The 14934-nt window shown below is 43.2% G+C and overlaps 1 protein-coding gene across 4 annotated transcripts in view; it reads left to right on the top strand.

The window, feature by feature from the left end:
- AMBRA1 (autophagy and beclin 1 regulator 1) overlaps nucleotides 1–14934 on the top strand; it is a 199969-nt gene that overhangs the window by 61583 nt on the left and 123452 nt on the right. For all 4 annotated transcript variants that reach the window (XM_084631220.1, XM_084631221.1, XM_084631219.1 and 1 more), the window contains one exon: nucleotides 7988–8170. In XM_084631220.1, the coding sequence (XP_084487346.1) occupies nucleotides 7988–8170 (183 nt within the window). The remainder of the gene's footprint in view (nucleotides 1–7987; nucleotides 8171–14934) is intronic.

Raw genomic sequence — 14934 nt, 5'->3', positions numbered from 1 at the left:
TTGAGTGGGGTTAAGGGTATGATCATTGCATAGCTTCCCTCAGGTTTATTGGTTATGCTCGTCCAAAGGGCATCCTTTGAGACAATGGGATCTTTCCAATTTCCCCTAGACGTTCCTAGAAATGTAGGGGAAGTTGTTATTTCCATGGATTGCAGTTGAGTATGCTGCAGAATCTTCTGATGTTACAACAAGAGGTCTGAGCCTACCAGATGCATCCTACAAAACACAGTGGAAAAGTTACTCGAAGCAGAGATGGAATTAAAGAACTTTAATAAAAATAAATAAATAAATACACAAGCTGTGTCTTGTCTCTAGGGGAGGTTTAAAAACTTCAGCCACACTTTAAAGAATTTCAGTTCAAGGTGATTCTGTTTGATCTAGATTTTTAGGTTGCACCCACCACTTGTTGTATGAGGAGTGGTGCTTGGTTTGAATGAATAGTGTAGGATATGGAATGAGGCAAGGAAAATGTGGATCACTTTGAAGCTATGTTTCAAAATTCCCAGGAATCTTATGATGAAGTTGAAAGGGCCTGTCCTCTGTTTAGATGGTCTCATTGATTGGACTTCAAGGTCAGCTTGGCTGTTAAGTCCTTTCCCTGGACTTCCAGATTTACTAAGACAATAGGAAAGGAAAGGAAAGCAGCAAGGGAATTGCTGCCCTAGGACAGGTGCTCTTTGATGGCAGCTATGCTAGTACAGCTTGAAATAAGGATGTTCATATTAATATCCCAGCTAGACCGTTTTACTTGGACTCTGTCTCTCCAAGCAGCTACATGTCAGACTGTATGTAGTAGAAAACACTCCAAGAAAATTTAAGTTGCTGGAGCAGTTACTATGGGTAGGACCGGTCACTCTCGTTAAAGTGTGTATGGTAACACCCATTGTTTCGTGTTCTGTGTGTATATAAATCTCCCCACTGTATTTTCCACTGAATGCATCCGATGAATTGAGCTGTAGCTCACGAAAGCTTATGCTCAAATAAATTTGTTAGTCTCTAAGGTGCCACAAGTACTCCCTTTTTCTTTTTACTTTCCTGTTGTAGACTGGTATTCCCATGCTGCCATCAGGCTGACTTTGAGAACAACCATGAAGTGCTGGAAGCCATACCACAGAACCTTGATAACAGACAGAGGAGGTTTTGGGACCTGCTCTGCTGATCTAATGGTACTTGCAGGCTTGACAACAGAGTAGAAACTGTAAATCAGTTACTTAATTAAAATATACATTGACGGCTGAGTCTTGTGTACTAATGAAAGCAAGTCCATCAGCTTTAAACAGCTCTGCTGTCAGCAACAGGGAGGGGGAAGTTACTCTGCTTCTGGACAGCTTGGGGCTGGGGACATGAAAGTGCAAGTGTAATTCTCCCTTGGTCAGAAGGAGTGCCTAGTGTTACTTTAGCGATCCTTCAGGTATTTTCAGGAACATAGACCAGAGTTCCTTCAGCAGGTGGAGAGTTTTCCCAGAAAACAAGGGGAGGGAGGGATGCTTGAGGCTTGGAGAATCCTCATTCTGAAAAGAAGTGGTCTTCCCTAGGATCTTGATTGCCCATTTATCTACATGGCCAGACTGGTTAGACTTCTGTGGGTTGTAACCAAGGACTTTGTATTGCCTAGTAAATCCCTCCCTGCATGCTCACTTCTCTCTTTAGGGAGCGGTATCTTTGAACTTTTGCTTTAGTGCCAACTAAAGCAAGTGTTTAATGCCATTCAGTTCCTTCTCCTCTAGATTCCTCATCGGTCAGCACCATTGCTCCATGCTGTAGTCTTTGTGAGACTGTGCTGCTTGAGGCTGAATTCTGCACTGCCAAAATTGGCCTCAGGGTTCACAGTCAGCAGCTTGAACAATTGTTGTCACACATCCAGCAGTGCAGTCTCTCAGTCTGTGCCATCTGCGTTGGTAATTGGATTCCATTCACTGCAAGCATCTGTGTGATCCATATGCACCTCATGTACTGAGTTAATTTGGATCCTGTGGTGTCAAAAGTAGTCTACTGTCTTGTGAACTGCTACACAGTTTGTGTGTTGCTAGGGGGCTCTGACAGAATACATCTCTTTATTCACATCCTATATGCTATTGTAATAATCTTTGTACAAGTAGGCCTTGTAGGATAACATTTGAAAACTCAAAATTTGTTGGTCAATGTTGTCCTGGTAAAATGTGTGGCAACACTGTATGTGAAGTTATAAGATTCCCCTCTATGGTGTTAACCATGTTCCAAACCAGACAGCCCTGCCCAAACAGAAGTTGGCAAACAGGTCTGTCCTAAACAAAGGAATGTGTGCTCTGCTTAGTTTGATTTAAGCAATAAGCACTGCCTTCAAGCAGGAAGGGAAGACAAAGGAAGTTCAAACAGGTGAAACAACCAGCAGGGACTATCCTTCCACATAGACTCTCTTTGGCTCCTGGTTCTTGGATGAAAATGTTTTTCAAGAGGGGGACTGAAACTATAAAAAGGAGGGACAAATACCCCAAGGGACCCTCTCTTACTTTCTGCCCATCACATTCACTGCATTTGAAGAGACAAAGGAAGCAGGTGTTAGACTCTGTGGGAGAGATTCTGATTTGAGAATTTGGTCACTAATCTGCTGGAGCATGAGCTGAGAAACTTTGCTTGACTCGAATACAGTTTGTTAGGCATTAGTAAACATTTTATCTTTATTTTTCTTGTAACCATTTCTGACTTTTACGCCTCGTTACTTATACTCACTTAAAATCTCTCTTTGTAGTTAATCAATTTATTTTGCTGTTTTATCTAATCCAGTATGTTCAAGTTGAAGTATCTCGGTAACAAGTTGTGTACATATTATTTCCTTTAAAGAAATAACAAACTTAATAGGAATAACTAATTTAATATATCTGTACTGTCCAGGAGAAGGCTGGGCAGTACAGGTCATAGATTTCTGAGGGAAAATCTGGAACTGGGAGTGTGTTGGGGTCACCAAGTCATAATTTTTAGGGCTGTTAAGAGCCAAGATGTGGCTGTCTGGCTCCAGCACATGCAGAGACATAGCTGGGAGTGACTTACATGTGGTGACTGTTTGAGAGCAACAAGGCATTGTAAAGGGCACCCCAGATTACAGGGCAGGGGTGACACAGCTACTCATTAGTCTGGATTTTACTCTGGTATGTCTAAGGTGCTTGTCTGTTTATTTGTCACTGGCCTGTTAGAGACATGGGTGGGGAATACAGAAATGAACTAATGTTTAGAGCTTGCTGTTGTACTGGCTTTAGCAAAGGACTGGCTGAATCTAGTAATCAGGGTGTCTTAAGAGACCTATATAGAGAAGATAGGACAAATAAGAGCAGTTGTTGCCTCACCAGCCTATTGCTTCTCATTTTTTTCTGCACTGAGGACTTATAGGACAAAGACAAATGGGGAAGCCCACCAGTAACGTTTTGTGAGGTTTTGTTAAAAAAAAGTTGTTCATCTTGGATATATTTTAAGATTAAAACCCAGTAGTTTTCCGGTTTAGCCATGTTGTTTACTGTTGGCTGAGACTCTTGGTGTCAAAGGGTTTGGGATCACAGCAGGAGTGGTGCATGATGGATCAGTTTCTTCAGTTCTCCACTAATGTGTCTCTTTGAATTGAAATTTCCTTGGGATTAGTCAGTGCCAGGCAGTGAGGCAGATTACCTGGGGTGTGTAAGGGTGAGGCGTCTTCTTGGAAAGATGCACTTTTGCTGCAGTGGGGAAGCCTCTGACAAAGGGCTATAGCAATTTATCTCTCAAAATCATCTCAAATGTGGTTCTGCTCTGAATTGTGGCTTTGTGGGCTGGGGACATATGGGAAGCACCATAACTGATCTGTTCCCTATGTTTGCTGCTGGTGATAGCAGAAAGAACTGAATAGGTCTCAGAATTACTAAGAGGTCTCAAAATGTAATTGTAAACAGGGAATCATCATCAAGTAGATGTAGTTGTGGGACACCTCCTCCTAGAGGGATCAGGGCTCTATGGTGTTTAACGATTTGGGAAAAAACATAAAAACATCACTGATAAAGTTCACAAATGATCCAAAAATTGGGCAAATGGTAAATAAGGAAGAGGACAGGTCACTGATACTGAGCAATCTGGATCCCTTGGATGGCTGGGAGCAAGCAAACTATGCGTTTTAATATGGCTAAATATAAATGTCTACATCTAGGAACAAAGAAAATAGGCCATACTTACGAGATAGGGACCCTGTCCTGGGATGCAGTGACTGAAAAAGATTTGTTAGTCTCTAAGGTGCCACAAGTACTCCTTTTCTTTTTGCGAATACAGACTAACACGGCTGTTACTCTGAAACCTGAAAAAGATTTGTGAGTTGTTGTGGATAATCAGCTGAACATGCAATGTTGTGACTAAAAGGGCTAATGCAATCCTTGGCTACATAAACAGGGGTATCTCAAGTAGGAGTAGTGAGGTTATTTTACCGCTTCATTTGGTACTGGAATACCATTGCTGGAATACTGTGTCTGGTTTGGTGTCCACAATCTAAGAAGGATGTTGATAAATTGAAGAGGGTTCAGAGAAGAGCCACAAGAATGATTAAAGGTTTAGAAAACCAGCCATATAGTGACAGACTATAGGAGTTAAGTATGTTTAGCTTAACAAAGAGAATGTTAGGGGATGATTTGAGTACAGTCTCTAAGTACCTACATGGGGAACAAATATTTGATGATAGGCTCTTCAATCTAGCAGAGAAGGGTATAACTCGATCCCATGATTGGAAGTTGAAGCTAGACAGACTGGAAATAAGGTGTGACTTTATTTAGCAATGAAGGTAATCAGCCAGTGGAACAGGTTGTGGTAGACTCTGCATCACTGGCAATTTTAAAATCAAGATTGGATGTTTTTCTGAAAATGTTCTGGAAGCTTTTGAGGGGAAGTTCTCTGACTTGTGTTATACAGGATGTCAGGCTAGATGATCACAATGGTCTCTTTTGGCCTTGGAACCTACGAATAATTCTCACTAAATTGTATTCCTGTCAGAACCAGTTCTGGGAGAGTGAGCTGGAGTTTCTTGTGGTCTCTGTATCAATAACAGAATTGTTAATTCAGTTCCAATTACCAGAGCACATTTTGCCATTTGTTGCACCTGTGCTCTCCCCATACAGAACATAATAGGATTGAGCAGTGTAATTTAAGGCAGAGTTTGACTTGCAGAATCTTATTACTGGTGGGGATGCCTATTCCAGAAAGCACCTAGCTTGACTCTTATTTTGTGGTGAATGTGTAGTGCTGGCCGTTAGACAACCCCGTTTTGTACTTGTAAACTGAGTACAGTTGATCTGGAACCAGAAACAATGAGCCCCAGAAGGATATTTTTCAATCTTTTTCAGAGTGGAAGTGCACTTTAGTCTGCACTGTAACATTAGAGCCATTGTCTCAATATCCCGTCTCCTGTTCCTAGTGCATTTGCACTAGAAATGAGGTTTTTACCTCCCCATCCATAGGCGCAGGAACTATGGGTGTGGGGGGGTGCTGCAGCACCCCGGGCTGCCGGCCCCAAGCACCTGGGCTCCCGGCTGCCAGTCTTAACTCTGGGGTGTGTGTTGGGGGGTGTTTGGACAGTGGCAAAGGGGTTGGCTTTCAGCACCCCCACTATTAAAAATGTTCCAGTACCATTAAAATAAATACATTCCAATGAGTGCATGAGGATTTTTCCTTCCATGATTCAGTGGGATGAGAGAGGCTGGAAGTGCAAAGTGAACTTTAAGGGCATAGGAGACACTTCTGAATTGCACTAGTTAAAATCTGAGCACAGTTCATTCAGGGCAGTCAGTGCAGACCAGGCAAAGAGTGAGACTCTAATCCCAAATAGTCAAGAGTTCAGTTCTAATCCTAAACAGGCATTTTTATAAACAGATAACTATCTCCCTAGCATACTAAGTATTTGAGGTGTTAAAGGTTTGTACCCCTAGTAAATCTTTGTACTAGAAAAATCACATGTACACATATATGCATGCGTACAGGAAACGCAAGAAGAGAAGGGAGAACATATCTTTTTTCACCAAGGAATTAGGGGATATTGACACATAATTGTTGATGCAGACCAAGGCCAAACTGCAGATGAGCAGGAATTAAGGTAAGCCTTCCTATCTGAGTGCAAGGCAGCTGGCCCTGCTTCTGTTGTGGTGTTTTTTAAACTATTTATTTAGGAAGTATTAACAGCATACAAATCCTTGCCATATAACTATCAGAAACAAAACAATAATCATTACAACAGTGAGCTTTTGTTTAAAGAGACATACAGGAATATAGTCATCAGATCTCTTTAGTTAACGGCATTATCACATTACAAAATGAGCATCATTACAACACACAAGGCTTCTTAACATGAAGGCATCCATCTGAGTTGGTAAATGCAGTGGTTAGCTGATGAGATTGCCCTCACTGAGTGAAACCTCAGCCCTTCTGTTTGCAAAGTGAGACAGAGCTGTTGAGCTTTGACGCCATTTGGCACACGTGTGAATATCCTGCTTTTTGGTGAGTGGCACTGTTCATCTACTGTGGTCTCTGAAGTGACCTTTCTGCTTACCCCAGTGACTTATGTAATTAGCCCCCTCTTCTGGATCAAGTGCTGCAGAAAGAAATCTGGATTATGACTGTTCGATTAGATATTGAATGACATATATTGGCCACTAAAAGTTGTGTGTTGTTGGCCTCCTGAGATTGTCTAATCAAGCATATGTAAAGAGAAAAGCAGGCTGGTATCAAGTAGGGAGTGTTGGAGAGTACAGATCACTAGAGCTAGTCTGTCATGTGGAAGGGTGACTCAAGACCCTAGTTGTCTCACTGGTCTTCCCAGTGAAAAGAGAATTTCATTGCTAGGCTCAGCTAAAGGAGATTTCTTCTGGCCAGCTATTAATATCATATTGACTACTAGGACATAGTCATTTCCCTGTCCACCTGCAACAGGTGCTGGTTATGTGCAGAAGCATTTATGTATGCTCAGGATTTATGGTATGGCAGTGGGGGGACTGCTAGGCACAGGTGAATAGACATTGGTTTCTCATTATTTCTTTCATACTCTTCGATATCCCAAAGTGCTTTACAGTAATAAGAATGTATATTCCAGGAGTGTAGCAACTGCTATCAGTCTCCATCTACAGACTGTTCACAGCCTAGGTTGATAAAATCTGTTTGATTATTGACCAGGTCATTAGAATTTAGTCCCTTGGGACTAAATTCTAAAGGGCCTTCAACAAAGTATTTGTTTGTAGCTCTTCATGAAAAATTAAGTTCCTCCTGTACCTTGTATTGTGGAGACTAGCAGCAGGCACAGACCTCTGCTTAACGTCTCATCTGAAGGTTGCTGCTGCCTTTCCCCTCAGAACTGATTAACAGGTCCTTATTGTGAATGGCCTTGGTTCTTGGTGGTGGTTCAGAGCCCTCTGCTGAAATTAGTTGGCTGAGGTGATGATAAATCAGGGGTTCTCAAACTGGGGGTCGGGACCCCTCAGGGGGGTCATGAGGGTATTACATTGGGGGTCGTGAGCTATCATTCTCTACCCCAAATCCTGTGTTGCCTCCAGAATTTATAATGGTGTTAAATATATTAAAAGTGTTATTAATTTATAAGAGGGGGTCGCACTCAGAGGCTTCCTGTGTGAAAGGGGTCACGAGCACAAAAGTTTGAGAACTATTGTGATAAATGAAAGAGCATGTTCCAAGGAATCTGAAGAAACAGTGTCAACCATCAGTGGTGCTGTCTGCAGATACTGTTGTCTGTCTCCCCAGCAGGAGAATGAGGTGGAAGGCTTATCTTTAAAGGGGAAGTTTCCTTGCGCTCTTCTCCATTGCTCTTTTCCTATTTTTTGTTTGTGTCTGTACTATCTATTTCCCAGCCAGTGTGTATGGGGTGCAATGTTCTTTTGCCATGATCACCTGGAAGCTCAGATTTCAACAGGAAAAGTAGGATTGCTCTCTCATTCTCTGCTCCTTTGGGCCCTCAAGTTACAGGTCATAACGTGTTTCTTTCTGTCTCTTCCTTTTTCAGGTTGTCTCCTGCAGCATATTATGCCCAGAGAATGATCCAGTATCTTTCCCGGAGGGACAGCATTCGCCAGCGCTCCATGCGTTACCAACAGAATCGTCTTCGCTCTTCCTCGTCATCTGCTTCCGCCTCAGAGAACCAAGGCCCGTCTGTAGAGGGAAATGATCTGGAGTTTGAAGACTTTGAGTAAGTTTGTGCACCCTGCCTCTTCCCACTACATCACACTGTCTACCCAATGGCTGCTCTATAAGTTTCTATTGCTCAGCAAGCAAACTTGTCTCAGGCTTGTTTAGGCCATTTGATCAGAAATTAGAGCAGCATCTGTCACTAATCAGTCCCCTACACTTTTATAACAATAAATGAGACACAAATTGAGCTGCCTACTTCGCTTCATGATGCCTCCAGCTGACTTGCTGCTGGAGTGCTGGTTAAGCAGAATCCTGTCCTGCCCTTCATATTAAGGGCAGAATCCAAGGAGGGACATGCACTCAAAGCTGTAGCAGAGTAGGAGCAAGTAATATCTTTCAGGGGACAGTGGTGCTTCATTGAGCTGAGTAGAGGGAGAGCACAGTCAGCATGTGCTTCCATTTTCCATTTACTATAGCTATGGAGACACCTTTGGGGGGGTTGGTGTCTATGGTGTCAGATAGCTCCCTTCTCACAGGGGTTATAAGGTTGAACCATGACTTCAGTACAGATGATAACTGGACCAGTGTGTGGCAGAAAGAGAGATTCCTCCAGTCAGAGCTGAGGACAGCAAACCTCTAGGATAACTGGTTCTCTCACCACACTCTCTGCTGAGTAGTTTTCCTCTTAGACGAGGCCATCCTCCATTCTTAATCCTCTATGCTGGGTTTCATGCAAGCCTCTGCTTGGAACTGTGCTGATGGGCCGTTCTGTGTTCTCACTTTGTGGCCCTGACAAACTGACTTGTAGCAAGTTCTTTCCACTATATGGAAGGGTGAGGTTCTTCACACAGCCATCTGACTAACTGTAGTGGGTTGCTCAAAGAGCTTGGGCACCACTTACTGTCAGAGGCACTGAGATAAGAAAGGTCCATCTTGCATTCCCTGCTCTGCTGATTGTGACCTTTCCATTCATTCACTATTTGTTCCATTTCGAAGTAGAATTTTCCCAGCTGTTGCAAGTATCCACTTTTATTTTGATCCTTATCACACTTATGTTCTCCACCCACAGGATCCCCACACAAAACAATCTGCTATGAGGTATTGGGACTGTGGGAGCTGTGAGCACCCCAATATCCTGGGCTTCTAGACTGTCCTCAACAGTGTCTCCTTCTGGCATCTGAAGGATTGACCTCTCCCACTGCCAGAGTTCTTACCCTCATTTCCTACAGCGCCATCTGCTGGGGTAGCAGCATACCCCATGTCTTTTGATTCAAGGTGAAGCCCCTTTTATGAAGGACAGTATTGATCCTAACACCTCCCAAAGTAGCAGCAGATAAATCCCTTTCCTGGTGAGGATTAAGGGGGTGGCAGAATTTTTCTGAAATGTTATTCTGTGGAGCTGTCATTTCATGCTCCAGCAATTAAATACTCGAAAGCGCAGGGGGAGTGCATGCATCTTCCCTTTTCATTGTGGCCTTGTTTGTGTAAGATGTAAATGAGGGGAGATATGCAGAAGTGTCAGCTGCCTAATAGCTTTCCCTAAGCAACTCTGCAGCAAAAGGAGCATCAGTGTGACAGCCTCATGGGCCCATTTTGTGAGGGGAGAGCCCAGCAAACACAGCTCTTAGTATTTCCATTCTTGCCTCCTATTCATCTTCTGGGAAAGGTGGTTCTGCTGGTGAAAATGGATGGTATGTTCTCCATTCACACAGCAAATCCGATACCTGTAGAGAAATGTGTTCCCCTGCAGATAATATTCACACAGTGCCAGAGCCCATTCAAGGAAGCAATTTACTCAGGCACACTGAGGTCGCCTTTCATTTCATGCTGAGGGAAAAGGAGTCTTTCTTCCTCTGTGCTAACTGAGCTTTTGGGAATGAAATTGCCATGTTGAATTCTGCCCTTCTGCATCTTAAGGGCCTTCTCTGTCTCTCTTTCCTCTGCTTCATTGTCTCTCTGGCTGATAACAGGGACCTAGCGTGGGGGCCTTTGCACTGGAACTTGTCTTGTGACTCATCTTTCAGTTTTGTCTGCTGACCTCTCGCAGTGAAGCCTTTTTTGTTTTCCTTCCACTTTCCAACTGTCCCTTCTGTGCTTTCCCTTTTCTGTTTCATCTTTCCCTTTTCTGCTCTTATTGAGTTGGTTTAGCTTCCACTGCTACCCGCACTCTCTAGAGCACCCCACCTTTATCCTTCCGTGGGCTCAAGGCATAACCTGGTTAATTTAGGCACCCCCACCCTTTCCCAGTTCCTAGGGCTCCTCGCGTATTCTTCTGAGGGTTTGCGGGGCCTTTTACCGGTGAAAGTGCCTTACACAGTAATATTCTTAACCTCTATTTATTAACAGTTACCAAAGCAGAATACACATGCTAAGCATACAGTGCTCACCGCTGCCAATAAGGCAGACATACTTTTCCTGGTGGCCAGTTAGGATCAGGTTGTCCGGAGCTCCTCCAGTTTCTGCCTGATATGGTTGGCAGGGTGTTGAGTCTGGCAGCTCTGACCCTGGGCTGTGTCCTGGAGTTAGATTCCAAGGAACTTCCTTTTGGACCCCAGTTTATATAGTGAAACTTGAGCCCTGCTTAGCTATACCTTACCCAATCATTTTAAACTAAAGTACTATAAACCAATTCTTTGACCAGTCCTAACATATTGTGAAACAATTCTTTAACCAATCATACTCCACCACCTTAATTGATTTAAATCTTGTGAAATTAGTTATGTAACAGACAAACAAAGAACCAGACAGAAATCATATAGATAAACAATAGAGAAGCAGGAACCATGAAGGCAAAACAATAAAGACGTATAAATTTTACAATCACAACTGTTAATAAGTGATTCCTTGCCAGACAGCATGCTGTCAAACAGTTTTCTTAAGATGTTTAGAGATCTGTCTCCTTATCTGGTGATGGTGGGTACTGTTAGGACAGGAGCTCCTTCTTAACAGCCCAATAGTTCATTGTTTTAATGTAATTTAGATGGAATGCAAGGATGTGATTTTTTTTTCCTCTGCTTTGTAGCTCATGGCTGCTGCTGTCCTAATGTGGCTGCAGAAAAAAGGCCTCAGACCTTACACCACATCTCTCCAGCCTTCTGTGATGGATGAGAAAGATGGGGATAGGTCAGTACTTTGATCTTCCCTCATCACCATGCTTTTCAGCTTTCAGTGGCTTGCTTTTGCTTCTGGAATCCTAGAGAGCATTCCCTGAAGTGCCAGCAAACTACCTTGGTTTCTTGTCTTTCTATTCTGGATGAATCTGATTGTAAATTTCTCTCCCCCTCTTCAGTCTTTGTTTAGGGATCCTGGTGAAGGAGGCATATGTGATGGTTAGTACCCAAGTACTCTACTGGATCTGGGCCTCTGAGCAGGCAGCGATAGTTGTCATTCCCTCACCCTTTCCATATTTGCACAGGGCTCTGGAGGCCCAGGCCTTGTTCAGCCCCTTCACTCTTTCGCAGGGTTTTAAGGGTGTATTATTGTGTGCTTTCAGATTTGCTGGCCCACAAGAAACTTGTTCCCCAGCAGTGCCAATTTTACACTCTTGTGGCCCTGTAGCATTGCCACCAGTACCCACCTTCTCCTCCCTGCCCAAACCCCGCTCTCTCCTGTGCAACCCTGTCGGGATTTTCTCCTAAGACCAATTCTGTTCACTTCCCACTCATATATGTTTAACCTCTCAGCCTCAGCATACTTTTCCATACTAAGCTCTACTGACAACTGTAAGCTCAGGGCTTGTCTGCACAGGAAAGTTATGCCAGTATAAACTAAGATGTGAATTTAAACTGTTATAATTATAGTGGTATATCTCCCCATGCCGACACACTCTGATTCAGGAATAGGAGTGTCCATGTGGGGCCTTATTGGTATAACTATCTAACTACACTGATACAATTATAGCAGGATAACTGGTAAAAGTTTTCCCTGTAGACAAGCCCTCATCCATCTTGGGCTCCTTAATGTCCCAGCCTTGTTTGCAGTCCTCCAGCATACTTGGAATGAGGAGCATGATTTGGTACATTTAATGAAGGGAAGATGTCCTTGTTGTTGATTTCAGTAAATCCAGCAGGCTTAAAATCCCTTAAATTGACTTGCACGAGAGAGCAGGTTTCTCTTGGAGATTTCCTTTCGCTTGGAGCACTTCTGACACGGGAGTCATCCTTGCAGTGGGCAGTGCTGTTGGGGTTCCTTGGACACCAGCAGGTTAAAATTTTTGCATGCAGTACAGATTGATTGCCATATTCATATGCAGAAATATTTCCGTGTCCTGAATTTCTGCCATCTATCTCCCTGTCTCTGTCTGCAGCAAGCATGGGAGAGAATGCAGATTTACTGTGTTTGTCAGAAAGGCAAATATTTAGGACGATATGTTGCTTTGTCTGAAAACCTTCACGGAAGTGCTTCAGCACGGTTTCATAAAGGGTTTCAAGCCAAGGCTAAAGGTGTGATTGTGGCTGACTCCCTCTGTCTGCCTTCAAAAATGGGCTGCCTGTTAGAATATAGATTGGGAAGAGTTCAGCAATTACATTGTTTAATGTTTGTACCTTCTCCCCTTCTATATGTGTGCTGTCTGTCCCATTCTCTACTCTGACTATGGTACCATTCGTCCCATAGGAGAGGTCACTGTTGTACCAGCACTGCTCACTGTTAGCTCTGTTTCTTCGCTCCTAAATCCTGTAAATTGGACTGTGAAGCCGAACAATTCCCATCAGTACTGGGAAAGATCCTTTCTGATCTGTGACTGTGACACAAATGAGCAGTCCTTGGCAGTATCTCCTATGGACAAGGAGAGGGACTGGGCTCTTTGAACTGAGGTCCCATCATGGTATTTAGGTTTTTCAGCAATGCAAGTGCACTAGAAATGACTAGACAGAGATCTGTGATTGGAGTGTGTGCACTGCAGGAGCCAGTCTTTGGCAGCCCCAGTCGGTAAGATCATGGGTTCATGACAGCCACCTATTGACTTGCAGAGTGGATGAGCCTTCTTCAGAATGTTCACATGCTTCAGAGCACCAAGGATTACTTGGTTCTCTTCTATAATGAGGCCAGCTGTGGAATATTTGGTTCCCAGACCTACGAGTCTCTTAGCAAGTTACCTTGCAGCAGGTTTAAAGTAAATGCTCTCCGCATGGTAGGATAAGCCATGGCCTTTCCATTCAACAAAGGCCTCCAGTCTCCTACCTGCCTTCTCTCCACCATTCTTGACAGCCTCACTGACCTCTCACACTGGGATCTAAAGGAGTCATCTCAGAGTTCCTCCAATAGCTGTCATCTTTTCATAAAGAAACAGGAGGCTTTAGGATCCGAGAGCTGCACCCTCTGATCTTGATTTTATAAAGCAGAGCACTGGTTTACGTTCAGTGCCGCTCTCTTCTATCCTACCTGGAGATGTTCCATAATTATCAGATTTCCAGTGCCTTTGAGAACTTGAATTTACATGCACTGGCAGAAGTATGGGGTAGTTACTTCGGTGAGCAGCACAGAAGACTATTACTGTCTTTTCTTGTCATGGTGACTTCTCCATTCCAGGCCAGCTTATAAGTAAAGCTTGTGAGGTTGGCTTGGTCTGCTTATTTACACATACACAAAGGGGAAAGATATATGGCTGGCTAAACATTCAGCCAGGAAGATCAGGAGATCCCCTCTTTCTGAAGAGGATACATAAGGTGACCAGTTCTGAGATGTAGGCCAGAAGGGACTGTGATCGTAAGACCTTTAATGCAAGAACAAGAAGTGTCATCCTGGATGGTTGAATTTATATGATCACCATATAAATAAAATGGAAAAAAGAAACTAGCAGATGCATACATGAGACTTCTGGGTGACATGTGCCTGGCCCAGAAATGCTGATGAGCAGAAACTTCTAGGACCTTGATGTACAAATACTCCAGTCATAGCTATTACATAAGATCTTAAGAACAGCCATACTAGGTCAGACCAATTGTCCATCTAACCCCATATCCTTTGATTTGACAGTGGCAAATGCCAGGTGCTTCAGAGGGAATGAACAGGTAAACATCAAATGATCCATCCCCTGTTGTCCACTCCCATCTTCTGGAAAACAGTGGCTAGGGACACCCAGCGCAGGGGGTTGCATCTCTGACTATCTTGGCTAATAGCCACTTGGGTCCTAGCCATCTTAACTTATCTAATTCTTTTTTTAACCCCATTATAGTTTTGGCCTTCACAACATCCCCTGACAACAAGTTCCACAAGTTGACTGTGCATTGTGTTAAGAAGTACTTCCTTTTGTTTGTTTTAAACCTGCTGCCTGTTAATTTCATTGGGTTATCCCTGGTTTTTGTGTTATGGGAAAGGATAAATAACACTTCCTTATTTACTTTCTCCGTATCATTCATGATTTTATAGACCTCTCTCATATCCTCTCTTAGTCATTTCTTTTCCGAGCTTTCCCAGTCTTTTTAATCTCTCCTCATATGGAAGCTGTTCTATAACCCTAATCATTTTTGTTGCCCTTCTCGGTACCTTTTCCAATTCTCATATCTCTTTTTTGAGATGTGGTGACCAGAACTGATGCAATATTCAAGGTGTGGGCGTACCAGGGATTTATATAGTGGCATTATGATATTTTCTGTCTTATTGTCTATTCCTTTCCTAATGGTTCCTAACTACTTGTCTCTCTGCAGGAGATGTAGATGTGAAAATTGCAAATTGTCTGTGATCACTTTTACTGGCATAACTACAATGAATACTCTTCTGAGTGATGGTTTCTTGTCACTGGAGTCCAGATAGAGCTGTTAAAAGCAGGAGCTTAAATTTTTTCTGTACCTGACTTTATTATTCCATTTTCTTCCCAGATCC

This window comes from Lepidochelys olivacea (genome assembly GCF_965140295.1).
Source record: "Lepidochelys olivacea isolate rLepOli2 genome assembly, chromosome: 6".
NCBI lineage: Eukaryota > Metazoa > Chordata > Testudines > Cheloniidae > Lepidochelys > Lepidochelys olivacea.
Note: the sequence above shows the minus strand (reverse complement) of the source record. Positions and strands in the feature narration are given on the sequence as shown.